The 22,094-nt window shown below is 46.4% G+C and overlaps 1 protein-coding gene across 1 annotated transcript in view; it reads right to left on the bottom strand.

The window, feature by feature from the left end:
• The window catches only part of ACBD6 (acyl-CoA binding domain containing 6), a 172,390-nt gene extending 151,225 nt beyond the window's left edge, over positions 1-21,165 (bottom strand). Inside the window, exon 1 of the mRNA XM_054981553.1 lies at positions 20,759-21,165. Coding sequence (XP_054837528.1) covers positions 20,759-21,013 — 255 coding nt within the window. The 5' untranslated portion in view covers positions 21,014-21,165. The remainder of the gene's footprint in view (positions 1-20,758) is intronic.
• Positions 21,166-22,094: the final 929 nt, after the last annotated feature.

Raw genomic sequence — 22,094 nt, 5'->3', positions numbered from 1 at the left:
GGATTTAGGGGATGACCACAGGACATCCGATACCACATGTACTGATATTTCCTTTTGGGTGTGCTGAGGGAGTACAGCTTGGGTTAGTAATAAATCACCAATATTATGTTGCATTATTAGTAAACAGCTGCTTTCTAGTATCGTTTACATTGTTAAGCTTTGATACAACTGAACAGAATTGTGTATTACTCTAATTCAGAAAAGCTGTCTGTCACGTTTGTTGATGCTGAATCTGCCAAAAATGTAAATGTAGGAGTAGCATTAGGAAATACATGCCAGGCACTCCAAGCCATCCTTTTACCTCCTCCATTAAAACTGGACACAGTGTCAAAAGCCTTGCATGTGTTGAAAACAGGAAGTGCTTTTCAGGACCAAGTCAGTTGGCAATCGTGAGAGATGCCATGTATCATAAATTAGTGGATACATCAAAAGCATCCAAGGATCATCAATGTCCAGTTTCTGCAACAGAGATGCAGTTAAGACCACCATGAGTGCATTCATCCTTTGTTGCATCTGCCACATCTACAAAAATTGCAGTGTCCACCATATTGTGACTTCATAAAGACAGCCATAAGTATTGCTGTTAGAGGAGCTGCAGATTACCTCCTGGGCATGTATCACTATTATCTACTCATCTGCTCACCAATCATTTTTGACAAAAAGCAAAATAATTCTGCTGTGTTGTCATCAACATGTAAGAAATTCTGCCAGTTACCTGCAATATGTACATGTCATGAACCCTTTGTCTCTTTTTGTACTTGCATGCAGCATCAGTTCTATTGGCATGCTGCAGCTGCTTACAAATGTATGGAAATATAACACGAAGCACATTTTCTTTAAATGTCTTACCTGTACCTGAACTGACAACATTCACAATGACTGCTCCCCCCCCCAGATAACTACATCTGCTGATGTATCCTTACATGAAAGAGTGATATAAGCTAAGCAGGCTAGGAGTTCATATTTAATTCTCCTAGCTTGCAATTATCCTAGCTTGAAAAGTGAAGAGGGATAAGCAAATTCTGGTTCTTGAAGGACCAGCATCGCCTTTGCATTACTGAAGGGACACACAGAGCCTGCTTAATAAAGAGCTACTGGCCTTTAAACTGTGCACTGCTTAACGTTTGGTTGGGCAGCAGCTAAACAGTAGAAGCTTATCTGTCTTAACGGAATCAGTATTATATTGAGACATTCCTGGGTGTCACCCGTGGTCTTCAGGCTGCCACCTGCTGGCTATTCCCCCACATAGGTGGGCTGCCTGCTTTCGACCAGAGCTCTGGGCCTTTTACATCATGGTTCTCATTCTGTGGAATGGGCTCCCTGGATAGGTGAGGGGAACCCCTTCACAGGAGACCTTCAGGAGGCAATGCAAGGCTTGCTTGTTTGCCAGGGCTTTTGGTGAGATACGAACAGAGAGCACCTTTTAAAGGAGAGGGAGGCTGTGGAGTTTTTTATTCTATGTGGTTGTAATCTGCAATGTTTTAACTGTCTTTTTGTAAATCACCTTGAGTCAGGAGGAGAGGTGTTAATAAATGATAACAATAATATCCCTCTCTTCTAATCTGGACTCTGGAGTGGTATCTCTTACATCAACAATCACTTTCTTCAAAGTACCAGGTGGCCAGCTGTGTTGGTATTGCAGTTCAAGTCTTAGAAATATGTTTCAGTAGAGGATTTGCCAAGTTCATATGTTTGACTCCGCTGCAAGATGTTCATCCAGTAAAATGTTTGAGGGGAAACAAGCAGTAGTTATGAGTCTGATTAAGCACTGGGTGTTAAAGAAATCTGTTTGACACAGAAACAGAGCATCTGAAAGGGGAGTAGAGGATGCAGCTGTTAAGCTTCCAGCTTGTACAAGAACAGTAAATTTTTTTACAAAAAATAAAATAAGTGCAGAAAAACAGTGGCACTGCTTTATTTTGTAAAAAATATTCTGGTTTTCCTCAGTAAATCTTCTAGCCCAATAGATAGGGCTGAGTGCTAAACAAAAAAAACATATTATGAAACCTGGTATCCAAGGAAAGGGAAACCATTTTTCTGCCTTCTGGACATTCACCATATTTATTAAAGTCCAGAAATTTATTTAACAATATATTATTTAAAGTAATTCTTATTTTTATGAATCAGCCATGATACATAATTGCAAAACACATTTAGTGACTGAGTTTGTGACTCTCCTTGGTACATATGGTATTCTTAAGCATGATTGGTTGAGGAAAAGGGGTGTAAGTTAATATGTTCTTAAAAAGCTCTCACCTGGCCTTGCCCCGATATTGTTCTAAATTTCCACATGCAGTGAGTTTTTAACGTGAGAAAACATTTAGACATGCAATTCTTCACTTGTACTTTGAAGTTTCAGTCCCAGGAGGTATACAATATGCTTTTTCTGGAGATATGAATCTGCTCTTAACCCTTCAAAGCATACAATAACCTACTGCTAATCAAGCAAATTTAAGCTGCATGCATCAGATTATTGTGAAAACACTCTAGGCCATTTAGCCAATTAGATTTCTTCATCAGCTAATGCTCTCTCACCTTTAAAAGGCTACTTAAAAGGACTGGAATCTTACTGTACTTGAAGAAATGGAGGGCTTGCATTATTTTCAGTTTAAAAGTACAAAGCAACAAAATGAAATAGAGGTTATTGATAGGAGAGAACACTTGCTAAATCAAGTACTATCATTTAAAGTCCCTGACAAAATCTGCAGCACTTGTGCTTTAAGTCATAACATGTCGTTAAGTAGACCTTTGACTGATGGCATGTTAGATAAAAGGTAGCTATCACATAATTTATGGCCCAGATCTTAGTACAACCTACACAATAAAAAGAATCTCAGTTTCACATTAGAATAAAAATATACAAGCAGTTTTCAGGAAGGACCTTTTTATTTTTATATACCCGAGTCAGATTTTGCAGCCTTCCACGGTCTGAAGGCTGTTCCACCCTCACAGTCCCACCCCACATCTTTAGAACCAACTTTCTAAACCCTCATTTAAAGGTGAGCCTGGTGAGGCAGCAGCACCGGCCCATGCAACTTTGCACTCTCCCAGCACCTTATTTAAATGCTACTACAATCCACGCAAAGCAGCTATGCATTCTATATAAGTCCAATCCCGATCCAGCAAATGGTCTCTAGAATGCAAACTAAGCATGTAGACCTGCTTCGCACTCTGTAGTATAACTTAAACAAGATGCTAGGCCTGTGCAAAGTTGCAAGGACAAGCACTTCTGTCTCATCAGCATCATGTTTAAATCCAGCCTTAAAGTAGTATGACAGAGGCGTGAGCCAATGCTAGATGTAGAGTGCCCACTGAAGGCCAGACATGACCTTGGATATGGGAGCAAGTAGCATACGGACTGATCGCACTGTACCCCAAACAGACTGGCACAGGCAATGAAAGGTCTCCATATTTGCTTGGGCAGTTTGTTCTGGAGACCAACTGAATTTCTTTTACATGGTGCTCTCCTAAGTTCATCCTTAAGGACCTTTGTACCCCATTATAAATGCACGCAGCCCTCTTTCTTCCACTCGAAGAAATGGCCAAGACTTCTATTTTCCAAGTTGTATGTATTTTATTTTATAGTGAGAATAGTTCACCTTCTTTTAACAACCTGTTAAAGAAAAGAAAATTATTGTAGAAAGAATAAGGCTATGTGAATAGATTGGACACTCAGCTACCTCATTTCTGCCACCTTTCTGCCATACAGAATTTAATTTTCATTTATTTCATTTACTTCATTGTTCCCTGTGGTTACTCTAGCTTACAACATTCTCCCCTTGTCCATTTTATTCTCCCGACAACCATCTGAGGAAGGTTAGGCTTAGAGAGCGTGAACAGCCCAAAGTCACCCAGCAAGTTTCCATAGTAGAGGGGAGATTTGAAACTGGGTCTCCCAAATCCTAGCCCAACACTCTAGCCACTATACCACGCTGGCTCCCCACTGGCATCTTGATAAAGAGGGAATGGCATAAAAGAACCACTCTTTTCTGGTGGCTGTTACAAGGAGACAGGGTTGGGAGATGTTCTGTGAGTACTCTTCCAACTTGGGTTTCTGTCTTGCTGGACCTGTGCTGTGTGCCCCCTCTATGCTGCCACAGGACATGTGGAGAAACAGGCAAAATCTTACTGGGCAGGACAGGAGGACTACAGATGGCCACCTCAAAGCTTGGAGAGGGAGATGACAAAGTCATTCTCCCTTCTCTACTACTGGTGCTGTTATTAAGGCTTCCACTAGTATTTAAGAACTCATAGCCCACAAGCATGTTCACAAGGGACAAACACAAGCACCTCAGCAAATTACAAGCAAGCTATTCCTGGTAGTTCTCCTTAGGAGCAAGAAATGAACTGCAGAGTGGGATCAGTGGAAATGATTTAGTCCCTCACCCCACTCCTCTTCGACAGTTATTATTTATTATTATATATATGGTCTGCCTTTCTCACTGAGATCTAAGGCAGATTACACACTGAGCAAAATACAATATGATCAACAGTTAGGACATTCAATAAAAACAGATACAATAAATGGTAGCAGTAAATTTGAAAACGAGCATAAATCTGAACGCAGAGATGAAACCTTGCTGAAACAAAGCGTAATTAATTAACACGACATCTTTAGCAACATCAAACTACCCAGCAAGAGCAAATGTACATCAGCAGACAGTACCCAACAGCCTAGTCTATAATCCCTGACCTCTTACCAAAGTATCTCTTGAGCTATTTCTTATGACCCAGCCCTATAATCTGAGTTATTGGTCATTTTCAGGGACAAAGCTAAGTCAACTGCAGATCACTTACTCCACTGTGATGCACAAAAAGTTAACTGGAAGTTGACAGACCACAATGAACCAGATATTTATTGTCTGAACATCTGCAAAAACATTTAAAGTCTAGTTCCTCGCAAGCCTCCTAATATAATCAAAGAGAAGAAAGATATTTAAAAATTTGAAAAGACCTCCAATAAACGGCAATAAAAATTCAGGAAAGTGTTTATCAACTTAAGTAGTTCAAGATAAATCTCATAGTGTCTCACTAGAGTGCTCTGCTGTTACTATCAACTTTTTTTTTTTACAGGGATTGTTCGCTCTTAAATCACAGCTTTTACTGACAAGAAATACTGAAGTGAGAAAAAATAAGAATGCTGAGTTAAGGACAGTGGATAGATCTGAGTCAGCACCTTTTGTTCAATGGAGATACTGCCGCCCCTGAAGTCATATTTCATCAGCCTTTTATGCAGATTGTATGACTTACATGATTAAATAAGGAAAAAGTTGTGTTAGGTAGTAAGGCCTTGCTTTAAATCAGTAGAGCTATCAATTCAAGGTATCCAGGCCTCTTTCATACTAGACAAGTATGCAAACCTCGATTAAATGTGCAGAAAGGGATTGTGTTATTTTGTCTCAGTTCCACAATAATCAGACAATGGTGAACTTACAGCAGATCTTCAGAACTTTTTTTTTAAGTTCTGAAACAGACTCATAAACTTATGAAACAAAAGAGCCAATTCACATTATAACTTCAAGTGACAGAAGAAGCAAGCAAATGGACAAAAACAGTGCAAAAACAAAGATCTATGATAACTGAGATGTGATAGTTGTACCCCCAAAGCCAAGTATTGTGGAGTACTCACAAAATGGAACATGGTTGTATGAACAGAACCAACTCAAATTAGATTTAATAGGGAGACCATGCAAACACCATCGCTAGACATTAGCCTTGGTAGACAGACTTGGCAGTTAGCAAAATGGCACTAGAACTCCTTCAGAGAAAACTAAAAACAAGAGGTATCCCTTCAAGTACCTAGAAGAAGTGTGAAACCACACAAAGGGAAACAAAAACCCTATACTCACAAACAATGAAAACAGCAAAAATCTAATAATAGTTAATATACAAACTTGTAGGACAGATAATGTATGGTTTCTCATTCAGAGTCACTGGATATATTTTGATATATTCTGTTGTATATGTTTGTACATTAACTACTCTTAGATTTTTCACTTTATTTTCATTGTTTGTGGGTGTAGGTCTTTTGATTCCCTTTGTGTGGTTTCACATAGGGGTGTGCAAAGGCACACCATTTCGGTATTCTTGTTTCGGTTATTACCGAAACAAGAAACCGTTTCGGCAATTGCGATTCGGTAATTGTTTCGGTATTTCGGCTTGTTTCAGTAATGCATTTCAATGGGAAAAATCCTCCCCCAGGCTTCCCTGAAGTCTGGGGGAGGCATTTTCCCACCGAATCAAGCCAAACTTGGTGGGGACCTTCCTCTAACTCCTCTCTAACAACCCCCCAAGTTTCAGACAGTTTGGACTTTGGGGGGGACATGTTATGGCCCCCCAAACCAGGTCCCCCTATCCTCGCCTAAAAAGGGAAAGGTTTTCACTTGCTGCTGCTAATCTCCTATTTTGTGCTTGCTGCTGCTGATCTTCATTATTTCCTATGGGGAAAAATGAAGAGGCAGGCTTGTCTTGCCAGGGGTGGCATTTTGCATGCAAAATGCCCCAAACCCTCAGGGGCCCTTCTCCCACCTTTCCTCCCACCCCCCACCAAGGCTCAGCCTGCTCCCACTTGGGGGGCCTCACAAAGTAGGTGCTCCCCCCCTTTCTCCACTATTTCCAGCTGGGAAATAACAGAGGCTTGTCTTGCCAGGGGTGGCATTTTGCATACAAAATGCCCCCAACCCTCAGGGGCCCTTCTCCCACCTTTCCTCTCACCCCCCACCGAGGCTCAGCCAGCTCCCACTTGGGGGGGCCATTTCATGGCCTCCCAAAGTAGGTGCTCTCAGCCCCCAAAGTCCACCCCCTACAGCCCCACACATACACAATTCCCCCCTCAGCTGCCACACACAGACCCAAATCCCCACATTAGCCCCTCACAGACCCAAATCCACCCCCAGTAGCCCCACACCCATAACCCCAGTAACAGGCTGGCCAGCCCTCCCTCTTTGTTCCCTATACTGAGAACTTCTAAACTCTCTTTCCCAGGGCAATTATGCACAGCCCAGGGGTGCCACAATGGTGGGCACACTTCTGAGTGCCAGCTTGTCCCTGTGAAAGAGCACCTGAACCACAGACACCCTCCCTCAAATTCCCCCACCACCTACAGAAATGGCTGGCCAGCCAGTCCCATTGTTCCCTATGATGGGAACCAACTGCACAACAAAGAATAAAACATGAACAACACAGAATAAAGTTTTTAAAAAAATTATTTTCTCACTTTCAAAGTACAAGTAGGCAAAGCATTATGACACATTACACTAGCAGTCCCCCACACAGAAAAATAACATAACTCACTTAACATCAGAGAATCACAAAAACACAATTCCTGTCAAAAACACTTTATTTCTTGAACAGCTTTAGGTTACACAGCAGGGGGGGCACACCAAAGGGTATGCCAGCAGTATCTTACACAAAAATAACACAACTCACTTCACATTAAAGAATCACCCCAAAACAAAATTGCTTTCAAAAACACTTTATTTCTTTAACTGCTTTAGGTTACACAGTAGGAGGGCACAACAGGGCATGAAAGCAGTGTACTACACAAAATAATACAACCCACTTCACCATTTTTGACAGCAATTGTGTTTGGGTGATGTGAAGTGAGTTGTGTTATTTTTGTGTAGTAGAGTGCTTTTACACCCTGTTGTGCCTTCCTACTGTGTATCCTATCATTGGATATCAGCAGAAATCCTGCCTAAAACCGGAAAAACATATCAAAGAGACAATTATTGAAATCAACAGATGATTGATACTCACCTGAAAGGGACATTGTGATAATTGATTAGTAATGTGATTTCTCCACAGGCTCTGGTTGTGATATAAACAAACCCTTGCTCAATTGTAGTAGAAGGATATTATATTATTACATATGTTTTGACCAAAATATTGCCACACTTGGTTTGACCTATAAATTGTATTTATTTATACTGAGACAATCTTCTTTATTGTATTAGTGGTCTCTTGGGAATTTCCTCCTTTGTTCAGTGTTAATTAAGATATGCCAACAAGATTCCTACTTCTCATTTTATCTTCTGAACTGCCTACAAAGATAAGTCTGGGCTGGATCACTTGAAATCACATTTACAATTGTACAGAATCTGTTCGGTTACCGCACCAATAACTTATTCATTGAAAACATTTTGTGCTTTTCTGCCATGAGGCATCTATAATGGCCACTTAACTTAAAACCAATGATAAAATATTAAAGTTATAAATCCAGTAAATTAATTAGAACAGCTCCAGCAGCAGTAATTACACACACATCCCAGCAAATTCTCAGCCTCTCAGGAGGAAAAGAATATATTTACATGGCTCCTAAAAGGCAATAAAGTCAGCATCATACAAGTTATCTCCAGAAAGTTTGTTCCATAAAAGAGATGACGCCAACCTGGAGACATATCTCAGTCACCACATATCTAAAACTCTGAAGGTGGTGGTACCTAGAGCAATGCCTCTAAAGCTGCTCTTTACAAAAATGGGCAGGTTCATACAGGAGAAGGCAGTTCTTTAGATATTGCTGCCATGAGCCATTTAGAGCCTATAAATCAAAACCAACACTTTGAAATGTACCTGGCAAAAAAAAACCCCTCAAGCTAATAAAATCTTTTCACATCAGTTAATAATTTGACTACCATGTTCTGAATCACATGGGGCTTCTGAACACACTTCAGTCAAATCCCCACTCTGCCATGGACCTTGGGCCAGTCACACACACTCAGCCTAGCCTACCTCACAGGTCTGTTGTGAGGATAGAATGGAAGAGAATGATATAAACCACTTTAGGACCCCACTGGGGAGAAAGGTGGGGTATCAGTGAAGTAAAACAAAATAAAAATAGAATAGAATCTGCTTGCCAGGAAGCATGCCTCCAGATCACGATGCTGCCAACTCCAGTCACAGACTGGGAGCCTGGAAGAATACCATAGTATCCAAAGCCACAAAAAGGTCCTGAAAAACCAACAGGGATCACGCTGCTGCCTCTCTCATGACACAGATCATCACCAGAGGGACAAACCTGTCTCTGTCCGAAAGCAAAGTCCAGACAATCCTTGTCACTCAGTAATATGTAGTGTTAAGCCATTGCTGCCTGACCCAAGTGCTTGGCCCCCAGCAAAGAAGACTGCTTTATCTATAAGCCAGTCAGCGAACTTCAACACGCCAGGAAAGTCTCTTTAGGACTAATCTAACTACTTCATTCAGAGCTGTCAAATACTCTCATAGAGCCAGTTGGTCACTTATTTCATTTATATGCTGCCTTTCCTCCCAGTGGGGACCCAAACCAGCTTATATCATTCTCCTCCCCTCCATTTTATACTCACAAACACCCTGTTAGGTAGGTTAGGCTGACAGTGCATGACTGGCAGATCACCTAGCAGCAGAGTGAGAAATAGAACTGGGGTCTCCCAGATCCTAGCCTGACACTTCAAGTGATATACCACGCGGCTTCTTCCTTCCCCAGTGACAATATCAGTCATGTAGAGCAAAGGTCAGGCGAACTATTTAACAAGGGCTGTGATGGCACAGGGCAAGAAAGAATGGAAAAAAAATAACCACAAGACCTCTTAACTAAGAATTGGAAACCTGACCCCTTGTCTATGTTTTGTGCAATGCTATTTACCAGCAGGCTATCAGCAGAATTTTACCAAGTCCTATGAACACAAATTCTATTGTCATCTTTCAGTAAAAGATGAAATATTCAGAAAATGCATTTTCTTATGAGATGCCATGTAGGGACCAGATATGGCATTAATCTCATAATTTAACCCCACAAAGATCAGCCTTTTGAGATTAGCAGAAAGACTACACAATGAAAAATCACCTGGGTATTTAGAAAAATATTCAGTTGTTGTTAACAAAAGGACAATCACTATGTGAAAAATTCATACAATGTGCAAACAGTGCATTCATATACTCTAATTATCTCTAAGAATGTCCTTATCTCATAGTCCAAACCATGCAGGGAACTCCATGCCCTGCTCCGATCCTCTTAGGAACAAGGCAAGTACTCCGTGGGTAGAAGAGAGGGTAAGTATGAATCACTTACGATCCTTAATGGACACTGAGAGATCTCTGTCTTTTGGTGCTACACCTCTGAAGATGCCAGCCACAGCTGCTGGCGAAACGTCAGGAACTACAATGCCAAGACCACGGCAAGACAGCCCGGAAAACCCCCAACAACCATCGTTCTCCGGCCGTGAAAGCCTTCGACAATACATCGATCCTTAATGTATTTTTGATGTCTTTTCTTCTCTTTTCTTCCCATACAGGTGTCTTCCCAGATGTTATTTGTAGTGTCCAACCAAAAAGCAGCCCTAACTGCAACCGGCTAAGCGGCAGATTTCGTCCTCATGAATTCCTCAGGGGCTGGTGGACCGCCTGTACTCATAAATGTATGTCTCACCACGCAAAGAGCAACACATGTATCAGTACTCATGTCAGAGATTAGCAGCCTGAGAAAATTGGGGTTTTATTTTCTTGTTGAACACAAGTAGTTTTTTAAAAATAAATAAGAGAAATGGGGGGGGGGGGGGTCCTAAAATAATGTGCTTAAAATTAGAGCTCTGATAGTGTTATCATTGCACTGGTTTGTTTACAATGTAAGACAGACACATTTCAACAGCCAATTCCTGAAAAACTCTGTCAAAACCTAATGTGCAAACGCTGTGGAAAATACAATTTGAAAAAACACAAATTGGAGAAAAACAGCTTCCTTTGAGCGACATGATAGCATTAAGCGTGGGACAACTTTGAATTGTACCCTCCCACCCCCAGCACCAAGCCCCACCCTTGCTGCATTGCCAAGCAAGTACCACAAGACTAAGGCTCAGAGAACACTACTCAATGCAGAGGGAGTGGTTACCAGGTGAACAAGTTACTCCTACCAGTTATCAGAGCTGGGGAAACCCCTGCACTTAAGACTTGGATGCAAATAATTAAGAATCTTGTTTTTTTATCAACATTTGCAAATTTGAAAATGGTGCTGAGGAATTTTGAATATGCTAGACAACCTATAATAAATTATTCAAAGACTGATGTGTAAAATATGTAATGTATATACTAGGGCTGTAAAGAGCTAGTATCCTACATATGGTGTACCTGTCTCATACACAAACAGTGCAATCCTAAAAAGAGTTACTCCAGTCTAAGCCCATTGAAATCAGTGGGCTTAGACTGGAGTAAAACAGGGTTAACATACCTGTAACTTATGTTCATCGAGTTCTTCTGTGCTGACACACATGGGACTGCGCAGGCGCAGGCCAGCCGCCGGAGAATTTTCTAGAGCTTCCATGGCTCCGAAGGGGCCGTTTGTCGCGCGCCTCAGCGACCGTTTTCCCGCCCAAACGGTCACGTGATCCTCCAGCGACCAACGGCCCCTTCCCTCAGTTCTCCCTTGCCGCCGCTTGACCAACACACTTCAGCCGTAACACCTTAAAAACACCAATATCCGTTACAGCCATCACAGTATTGTGCATTGGAGTTCACAGCGGGGTAGGAGGGAGGGTTGTGTGTCAGCACAGAAGAACTCGATGAACATAAGTTACAGGTATGTTAACCCTGTTTTCATCTTCGTTCTTCTGTGCCTCCACACATGGGAGTGTACCAAGCTTCACACAATAAGGAAGGCAGGGGTGAAGTCCAACACAATTTTATTAAGCAAACAAGATCAACAATAAATAGATATGCATATATACATCTATGTAAAAATACTGTGTAAGGACACATAAATACTCAATATTTACATATATACACACCCCCAGGTACATATATACACACTTTCACTCAAGGGTACCCAACAGGTACGTCAAGAAAGTCATACCAAAACTCCCTCAGGAAAAGAGGGAGTGTAAGACAGCCTTGGCCACAGATACATCCTGCTCCGCATTGACATCAACGGCGTAATGCCTGACAAAGGTGTCTGCAGAGGACCATGTGGCTGCTTTACAAATGTTAACCAGGGGCACCCCCCTGAGGAGTGCCGAAGAGGATGCTTGGGACCGCGTGGAGTGGGCTCTGACATGAAGCGGGCAAGCCACCCCTGCTAGGGAATAGGCCTTGCTAATGGCCGTCACAATCCACCTAGACAGGGTCTGTGAGGAAGCCCTGTTACCCTTGTCCTTGGCCCCAAAACATACAAACAGGTGAGGACTGGAGCGGAATCCCTTCGTCCTATCCAGGTAATAGGCTAGGGCCCTCTTCAAGTCTAGGGTATGGAGGGCCTTTTCCCCCTTAGAGGAGGGTTGAGGAAAGAAAGCAGGCAGTGAGATATCCTGCGAGAGGTGGAAGGCGGACACCACCTTGGGCAGGAACCCAAGGCAGGGACGCAGGACCACCTTGTTGGGATGAAACACAAGAAAGGGAGGGTCAGACCGCAGTGCAGACAGCTCACTGACCCTTCTGGCCGATGTGACGGCCACCAAGAATGCTACCTTGTAGGATAGCATATCCAAGGGGCATGTAGCCATCGGTTCAAATGGAGGCAACATGAGACGTGAGAGCACCAAGGACAGCGACCACTGAGGCACTGGCGCTGACACAGGTGGGTAAAGATTGTACATGCCCTTAAGGAACTGGCGGGATTGTGGGTGAGAAAACACCGTAGCACCCTCAACTCGGGTGTGAGCAGCTGATATCGCTGCCAGGTGGACCTTGAGGGAGGAAGCCTTCAAGCCCAGGCCACGCAAGTGGCACAAATACTCGAACACCACCCCCAAGGGACTGTTGTCAGGCACCACTCCTCTGGCAAGTGCCCAGAGCTCAAACCTGCGCCACTTGGCCGCATAAGCGCGCCTAGTGGATGGCCGACGAGCATTCAGGAGGACCCTCTGTACCTCGTCAGTAAAGCCTATCGGGGAGGAACGATCCGCCAAGCCGTTAGATGCAGCTTCCTTGGATCGTGGTGGACCAGGCTCCTGTTTAGGAGAAGGTCTTGCCGAGGGGGCAGACTCACATACGTCCGTTGGGACATCCGCAGGAGCTTCGGGAACCAAACCTGCCGTGGCCAGAAGGGGGCCACTAGAATGCAGTCCGTCCCGTCCTCCTCTATCTTGCACAGGACCCTGGGAATCAAGGGGAACGGAGGAAACATGTAGTGCAAGCCCTGCGTCCACGTAAACTGGAAGGCATCCCCAATAGAGAGGGGGTCGCTCCCTGCCCTGGAACAGAACGTGTGGGCCTTGGTGGTCGCCGCAGTGGCGAACACATCTATCACTGGATGACCCCACATCTGGAAGATCGGCCCAACGCACTCTACGTTCAGTTCCCACTCGTGTTCCAGTAAAGGGACCCTGCTGAGGGCATCTGCCCGGGCATTGTCCGACCCAGCCACGTGTATAGCACGGAGCGACACGCCGTTCTTGATAGCCCACTGCCAAGTGAGTGTGGCTTCCCGGCACAGGGCCATGGACACTGTGCCCCCCTGCTGATTCACGTAGTACATGGCAGTCGTGTTGTCCGTCTGCACCAAGATCTGACGATTTCTCAGCAGTGCTGTAAGAGACACAAGTGCGAAACGAATGGCCCTTAGTTCAAGCACATTGATATGGAGGGTCTTTTCCCTGTCAGACCAGACATCTTGCACCGACACATCACCACAGTAAGCCCCCCCATCCCAACAGAGAGGCATCAGTGGTAACCGTGATGTCATGGTGTTGATACCCGAAAGGGGTCCCTCTAAACAAGTTGTCATCAGACAGCCACCAGTCCAAGGAGGAGAGGATGACCCTCGGGATAGAGAATTTGAGGGACGGAGGGTGCAGTAGAGCATCATACCTCCGCACAAACCAGTTCTGTAGAGGGCGCATACGCAGCCTAGCGAAAGGCACCACAGAGGTGGCCGCTGCCATATGCCCTAGTAAGCACTGGATAGTGCGCACAGACTGGAACCGGTTCCTTTTAAACATGGACACTAGACCCCTTAGGGACCGAGCCCTCTCCAAGGGGAGCAGGGCCTTACCCTCCACAGAGTCTAACAGTGCACCAATGTAGGACACTTTGCAGTTGGGCACCAGTTTGGATTTCTCCAAGTTCACCAGGAGCCCCAGGCGTTGGCAAGTGCTAAGTACCAAGCCAATGTCCTGCACCAGCCTAGACTCCGATTCAGCCACGATGAGCCAGTCATCGAGGTACGGAAAGATGGTACAGCCTTCTTCCCGTAGGAAGGAAACCACAGGGGCCACACATTTAGTGAACACTCGTGGGGCAGTGGACAGGCCAAAGGGGAGCACCTTATACCGGAAAACCCGTTGCCGGTAAACAAAGCTCAGGTACTTCCTGTGCTCCTTCCGTATGCCCACGTGAAAGTATGCGTCTTTTAAGTCAAGAACCGCAAACCAATCCCCCTGTTTCAGCAAGGCGATCACAGCCGCCAACGTTACCATTTTGAATTTGGTCACCTTGAGGAAGGCATTAAGGTCCCTCAGATCTAAGATGGGACGTAAGCCCCCATCCTTCTTAGGGACCAGGAAGAACCTAGAGAAGAATCCCTTTACAGAGTCCTCATAGGGCAATTCTTCCACAGCACCCTTGGCCAAGAGCGACACGATCTCCGCATCCAGCTCGGCCATAGTGTTATTGACAGCTGTCAGGGGTGAACTGCATCTAGGCAGCTCAACGAACTCCAGCCCGTATCCCAGTTCAACAATAGTTAAGACCCATGAGTCAGATGTTATTGACTCCCACTCAGAGAGGAGTGGACTAAGTCTGTCCGAAAAGTTCGGGGATACGGCTGGCGTGACCCGTCAGTACTGCCTCCCGGTGCCCTGCTGATCCTTCTGCTGGGCCGGTTGTTGTGCCGGACGAGGCTTGAAGGGCCGACGCCTCCTCTGCTGTTGTGCGGGAGGGTAGGGCCGCTGTTGGTAGGCAGGATACTGCTGGTAGCCCGGCCGCTGTTGATGGTATCTGCCCTGGTAATGGTAAGGGCCAGATCGGGGAGCGTACCGTGACCTGGAGGAGGGCTTGTCCGCTGGAGCCAGACCCAAAGACCGCGCCGTCTGCCGGTCCTCCTTCTTTTTCTTCAGGGTCTCGTCGGTCGCTTTGGAAAAGAGCGAGTCCCCCTCAAATGGCATGCTCTCCACTCTGGAACGCACCTCTTGGGACAGGGCCGTAGACCGCAACCAGGAGTGGCGCCTGAGGACCACCGCCGAAGCCATCCCTCTAGCAGCAGTGTCAGCAGCGTGGCTCCCAGCGTTCATCTGCTGCTTAGACAGCCTCACAGCCTCTGTCTGCAGCAGGGACACCACAGCCTTCTGCTCAGGAGGGAGGTCTCGTGTATAGGATGCCAACTTCTCCCAGAGGTACAGCTGGTACCCTGCCATGATGGTCTGATAGTTGGCAATCCTCAGACCCAGGGAAGAAACAATGTACTGGCGCCTGCCCATGGCATCCAGTTTCTTGCCCTCCTTATCGGCAGGTACCGAGGAGTGACCCGATCGCCTGGGGTTGAACTCCTCTGTGACCAAGGAGGAAGGTGGAGGGTGTTTCACCAGCGCCGGCCAGGTACCCTGCTTGATCTTGTAGAGCTGCTCAATCCTCTTGGATGTTGGAGGTTGATCGCAGGGCACCTGCCATACCTTCTCCACGATTTCCTCAAGACCCTCGAGCATGGGGAAGCCAACGTACGCCGGGTTGTCTCCGTAAATGCGTTTGAGGAGCTTGTCCTTGGTCTGGGGAACTGCCGAGGAGATGTCCATCTCGAGAGCCTTGGCCATCCTTGCCATCTGGTCGGCGTAGATGCGGAGGTCCTCGAATGGCGAGTCCGCAGATGGTACCAGCTCCTCAGCTGGCGATGGTTCGGACCAGGACTCCGACTGGTAGCCGCCAAAGCTCTCCACATCCTCCTCATCGGAACCGAGCTGGGATTCCGGAACCTGGTGCGGAGGGGGAGCCCACGTCGACCTCGATGTCGAAGGCCTCGGTTCCGACACGGAGAAACCCGCAGGTGCCCCTTCCCACTGGCAATGGTATGGCGAGGGGAGGTAGGAGGCCTGTCGATGTCGGGACGCAGTGGACCGGGCCGATCGGACACTGTCCCCAGACCGACGTCGCTCACGACCGGCAGCTGGTGAAGATGGACGGGCAGGGGAAGGACGGCTCCGACGAGGAGACGGGCTCGGTTCCAGCCTCGGCGACCGAAGAGCAGGCGATGGTCGGATCCGACGGCGCGGGCTCGGCTCCGGCCCCGACGAGAATTCCGCGGGCACCGTCTCGAAGGCCATCGGATCCGGCACTGGCACGGCGAGTTCCTCTGGTTCGGGGGAATCCAGATGAGGGGAAGGCGTGTGAGGAAGCACGATGACCTCCTCCTGGGGAGCGGGATGCGGCGACCGATGATGTTTGGTCTTCTTCTTCTTCTTCGCCGGTTCCGAAGAAGACCTCGGAACCGACGCGCTCCTCGCCTTCGAAGGGGACCTCGGCCTCGACCTCTTAGGTTTTACCGGAATCGACCCGGTCGTCGGTTCCGATCGGGGACTCGGTAGACGGATCCTCGGTTCCGATGTCGGTCTCGGATCCGACCTGGTGGAAGATGCGCTACGGGGCGGCCGCACCGGTCCCTGCGCTGGAGAGGCCGCTCTCGACGCCGAGGCACTCGGGGGACGCGGTTTCGACCCCGACTTCGCGGAGGCCACTGAGCCAGCTCTGGAATGCCGTTCGGCAGAGGGGCTAGGGCCGGCCTTGGAGGAGGGCAACGGGGCGCCTCCGGACATGACCTTCTGCCACAGGGAGGAGTTAAGACGGGCCTTGCGCTCCTGTCGGGCCTTGCTGGTGAAGCCCTGGCAAATCTTACAGGCCGTTACATTATGGGTCTCCCCCAAACAGAACAGGCACAGTTCATGGCCATCGGTCTTGGCCATTTTAGTGTGGCATTGGAGGCAATGCTTGAAGAGAGCCTTTGAGGCCATCTTCAGGGGCACGCGAAAGGAAGGTCAAAAACAGTCCGAGTCAAATTACCGAGTCCACAACAAAGTCCAAACGAGATCCGAAGAATAGTCGAGGTCACGAAGTCCGAAGTCAAAAGCCAAGCAATCAGTCAGAATAAAGCACGAAGCACAAAAGCACAGAGCAACGAAGCTCACGTTCTCTCCAAGCGGCGGCAAGAAGAGAACTGAGGGAAGGGGCCGTTGGTCGCTGGAGGATCACGTGACCGTTTGGGCGGGAAAACGGTCGCTGAGGCGCGCGACAAACGGCCCCTTCGGAGCCATGGAAGCTCTAGAAAATTCTCCGGCGGCTGGCCTGCGCCTGCGCAGTCCCATGTGTGGAGGCACAGAAGAACGAAGATGAACTCTGCTTAGGATTGCACTGACAGTCTCTGTAACACCACCATCCAAACTGACTGTGTTCAGGACTGAAAAATAGCAGCATTTCACTGCTATGCTCCAGCGCCACTCATCATTACGTTCAGTATAACTGGCTTTGGACATTTACTCTTGAGTTTTCCCCTTCTTTACTGTAGAGTTTAATGAAGAAAGGAAAACATGTGAAGCAGGATGTATCACTTTTTGCCACTGGGCTTTAGAGTTATTCTGCTAACAAAGCATAGTCCATTTGCTTTTCATTCAAGGCTTCATTGCTGCAGTGGGAACTTAAATTTTTCCTTGAACTCAAATGACAAACTTCTGTATCTTGTAAAACGTACTTCCCCCAGACATTCTCTCCAACAATTGCTACATGAACTACAGTTGTATAAATGGAGCAGATGCCTATTGGCTATGTTTTTGGTTTACGATTAGTCAACCAACAGCAGCCTGCTTTTCGAAACTTAAAGCTTTTAAAAAATACTTTTTAAAGACTGTGCACTATCTCTTCTTAGAAAGTTCTTTAGTAGTGTGCACTTCCCCATATTGGAAATGAACTGTGCCTCTGACTAAAATTAGAATGCAAGCAGTAGAGCTAATTATCCTTCTTTTTCACCTCCTTTGTTATGTATCAGTGAGGAATCATCTTATTGTCCCTGACCAGAAGAACCATGCAAGAGCTGGGCAGACAAAGCCTGAAGCACCAGCTGAAGTTTCCAAGAATATGCAGCACCTTCCTCTCACCAGTCAAGTTATGGCCTGCGAAACAGATGGGAAAGTAAAGGAGACCATACACTGGGGCTATAAAGTGAAAGTGTCATACATCACATGATTTACCCATTTCATAAGCAGAGCCTCCATATCAGCACCATGCAAAATTAGCAGTATTGACATGAAAGCTTTTGTTGCAACAGTGACTGTCCCTATCCTTTTATAAGGGCCACGTGAAGCTACATACACTCACGTGAAAGTGAAGATGTAAGAATCCATCCAGAATAATCAAGTCCAACTTTCTCTCCATATATTTTAAACCACTGGAGAGGATCTTGAAAATTGTGCAGACTGTTCCTTCAAGCAACCCACATGCATATTTGTCACATGACTTATGCATGTGGGTGCTAATAAAGTGAATCCCAGATTTAACATCTCAGTCAAAACACATCCAGTGAAGTTCATTCACATTTAGCTTCCAAGTAAACGATGAGAAATCAAATGCTGTATTTGAACGGATGAATTGGTCCACTCCTCTTCAACTGAGTGTACCAAATGTCCTTCCTCTTATGTATATATACCTTTTAGCAAGCAGAACTTATGATGTCGGATTAAACAAACACAATGTCGGATTGAGCAAAATTATGCACTTATAAGTATCCTAGGATACATGATGGTAAAATAGGGTATTATTTCCTCTTCAAAGACAGGGCAAGAGGCAACTGCCATTTTGATTTTATAAGGTCTAAGCCTTTATCTGATTTGTTCTGGTCTAAAGAGGGAAGCAACATGCTATTGACTTAAGACCAGTGCTTCTCACTCAGTAGCTTTGATGTGCCACCTACAGCTCTTCTGAGCACTGTTCCCCAGTACGGCACCATGTTTCAGTAAAGTGGGAGAGACTATTACCCATGCAGCTTATAGCTGGCAGGTAGTTCTAACCTTGAAACAATCACAGCCAGTGGAACAGGTAAACTGCAAGCCTCCCGAAAGGGCAGCCTCATGCCAGAGACAGAAATGAGGTTTTTTTGGTTGACAGTAAGTGTGAATGTGGTTCCCTACGAGTACCACCAACTTAGTTAAAATGAAACGCTAGTTCCCTTCTACATACTCTACTGCCAGAACTCCAGATGCTAAGAGCTGCTGAAACAGGGGGAGGGCACATCTGACCAGAACTCTTTTTTGTACAGGGACCCCTCCTCGTGGGAGTAATTTATTCAAGACTTTCAGAATTCTGAAATCATATTTGCCCTTCTTGAAATACAAATGGCATCATATTCAGTCTACTAGACAAGGGCCTTTCATGTTCCATCAACTTTCAGAAGCAATGTTACAACTGCTGTTTCTGTAGTTGCCTATTTATTTTACAGTTATTTATTTTACAAGCCATCATTCCAAGCAAAACACAAAAACAGAGCAGTAAAACAAATACAAAATTATAATATTAAATTTTATTTAAAATTAAACAAACATTTTAAACAAAATATTGTTAGCTACAGGCATTTCATTCTGATTTGTATTTTTTTATTTTAAACTTTTTAAGTGAACTGCTTTAAGAGAACATGTAGAAAATTGGTATCTAAACACTACAAATAAATCAATTGGATTTGCTAATGTAGACAGATGACATGCTAAAGAGGGCTAACTGCTGTTTAGGATGTGAGAAAAATTACTAAAGAATGTGACAGCTGTGCTTTTTCAAAGCCACATGCCTGGTCCTCTACTGGAACAAAACCCTATGTTCCCAACACACCACCTTTTTGTTTTACCCTTCCCCTCCACTGTCTTCAGTGTCAAAGTTCACATTTCAGAGGTTTACAGTGCATTCCTATGGAGAGTTAGCTTCAGTCTAAGCCCACTGATTTCAATTGACTTAGACTGGAGTAACTCACCATTTAACAGTTTCAGGTGGGTAACCGTGTTGGTCTGTGGTATAACAGCAAGACTAGAGTCCAGTAGCCAAACTAGATTCCCAGGGTATGAGCTTTCAAGGAGAGCTCTGACTCTCAAAAGTTCACACCCTGGAATTCTAGTTGGGTCTTTAAGGTGCTACTAGACCCAAATCTTGCTCACTGTTGGGAGTGCATTATTAGCATTATTAGTTCATGGCAGTAAAAATCAACAGCCTAGCAGCACCAATAAGACTGGCAACATTTATTCCAGCTGTGGCATAAACTTTGCTGAGTAGAGCTCACTTAATTGGATGCACAAGATGGTACTTCACTCAGCAAGTAAGGTGCATCTGTCAAAGTGGGCACCAGTTCACAAAAGCCTATACCAGAATAAACCCTTTCAGGAACATTAACCACCCTGACACACTCCATCCTACACATCCAACAGTGGGCTCAAGTTGAGCCTTAGTGAAAAAGCAGACTATAAAGTAGTAGTAGTATTTTCCCCATGGCCCTTGTTTGCAAGCACTTCTAGGCAGAGTCCCCTTTGCCACTCCTGTCAGCAGCATCTCGGCGCATGAATAGCTTCATATTTAACAGCAGCAGTGGCAGTAAAGCAGCTTACACCATTGATGGGAGATAAAAGAACGGGGAGGGTTGTAGGAGCCAAACTAATGTTAGAACTTTGCATTCAGAAAAGAAAATGGGGGAGGGGAACCATGCGAACCTCTCAGACAGTAGAATTAACCCAGCAGGCAGGCGCTTCACCAGGCCAAGCAATTCATGAGAAGGAATCACGTACAGAGCCATGGAGCCTCCAGCTCCTGGGGCAGTCTACCGGCTGCCCTCCCCAGCCCTTCTCACCTGCTTGTACCGCGCGTACAGGTAGAGAAGCTGCTCCTTGGGGGCCGCGGCGGCCAAGGTCGGCACCCGCTGCGCCGCCCGCTCGAACTGCTCCGTCAAGCTCGTCAGGAACCGCGGCGACGAACGGCTCTCCGAGTCGGAACCGGGGCCGGGAGACTCCCCCAGCGGGGCGGCCGCCGCGCCACCTTCGTCGCCGGAGCTAGGCTCGCCGCCCCCGCTGTCCCCTGCCCCTCTGGCCGGCAGCGACGAAGCCATGGCCGCCTCTCACCGCCTCATCGCCGCCTCAGCCGGAGGAGCCGCTCGCGCCCAGCGCCCAAGCTCCGCCCCCGACCCACGCGGCCTCACAGCACACCCGCGCGAGGGAGGGAGGCAGGGAAGGGCACGGAAAGGGGGAGGGCGACCACAGAGGCGAGAAGGCGCGAGGCAGCTTCCGTCCGCCTCAGCGGGCCTATAAAATGGTGCCGCTCTACCCCAAGGCATCTCGATGGTGAAAACCCCGCTCTACGCATTGGTGCCTTTCCCAAGGCGGGAAAACGAGAACGCCGGAAGACCTGGGCCAGGGGGAGGGGGTGGGGTGTAGCTTTTTCTCTTGTTCGCTATTGGTAGCGCTTTAAAGTTTAAAGAGCTGCGCTTCCGGGATTGAAGGAAGAACCGCTGGTGGCTCTACGTACGGATATCGTTTTGTATCGCTGACTCTGAGGTGAAAACCCTCCTTGTGGTGGACTGAGGGAATGCGTGGTGGTTTCTGTGGTGAAATTGGGGTTGTCAGTTTCAGGTTGGGAAAGGACAGGATTTGGGGAGGAACCTTAGCCGTATATAATGCCATAGAGTCCATTCTCCAAAGCAGCCATTTTCTCCAAGGGAACTGATCTGTGTGGCCTAGAGATCAGTTATAATTCCTGGAGATCCCCTGGAGAAACTGGCTGACTTGGAGAACGGGTCTTTTGACATTATACCTTGCTGAGCTCCTTCCCCTCCCCAAAGCCTGCTCTGTCCATGCTCCACCCACCCACCCCAAATCTACAGGAATTTCCTGACCTGAAGCTGGCAACCAGAGAGGCAATGTTGGTCTACCTCTTTGCGACCTTAAAACCTATGTTTTTTGCTTGGAAAGTCAGTAGGGCAAAGCAATTCAATTTAGGCAGGAAGCCAAGGGAAAGAAGGTCCTTTCTCTCCTCTCAGCTGAAGGATAAAGAGGTCATTTAGAAATTCTGATTTCCCTTTGCGAGGGAGAAAGAAAGAAACATGACTATTGGAAGCAAATTTAAGAAATTGGTTTGCAGACATCTCCTGGCTTCTTTCTCCCTAACTTCTTCAAGTTTGAAAGCAAATTATT

Source organism: Eublepharis macularius, chromosome 5 (genome assembly GCF_028583425.1).
Source record: "Eublepharis macularius isolate TG4126 chromosome 5, MPM_Emac_v1.0, whole genome shotgun sequence".
NCBI lineage: Eukaryota > Metazoa > Chordata > Lepidosauria > Squamata > Eublepharidae > Eublepharis > Eublepharis macularius.
The sequence above is the reverse complement of the archived record's forward strand: the minus strand, read 5'-3'. Positions and strand labels throughout refer to the sequence as shown.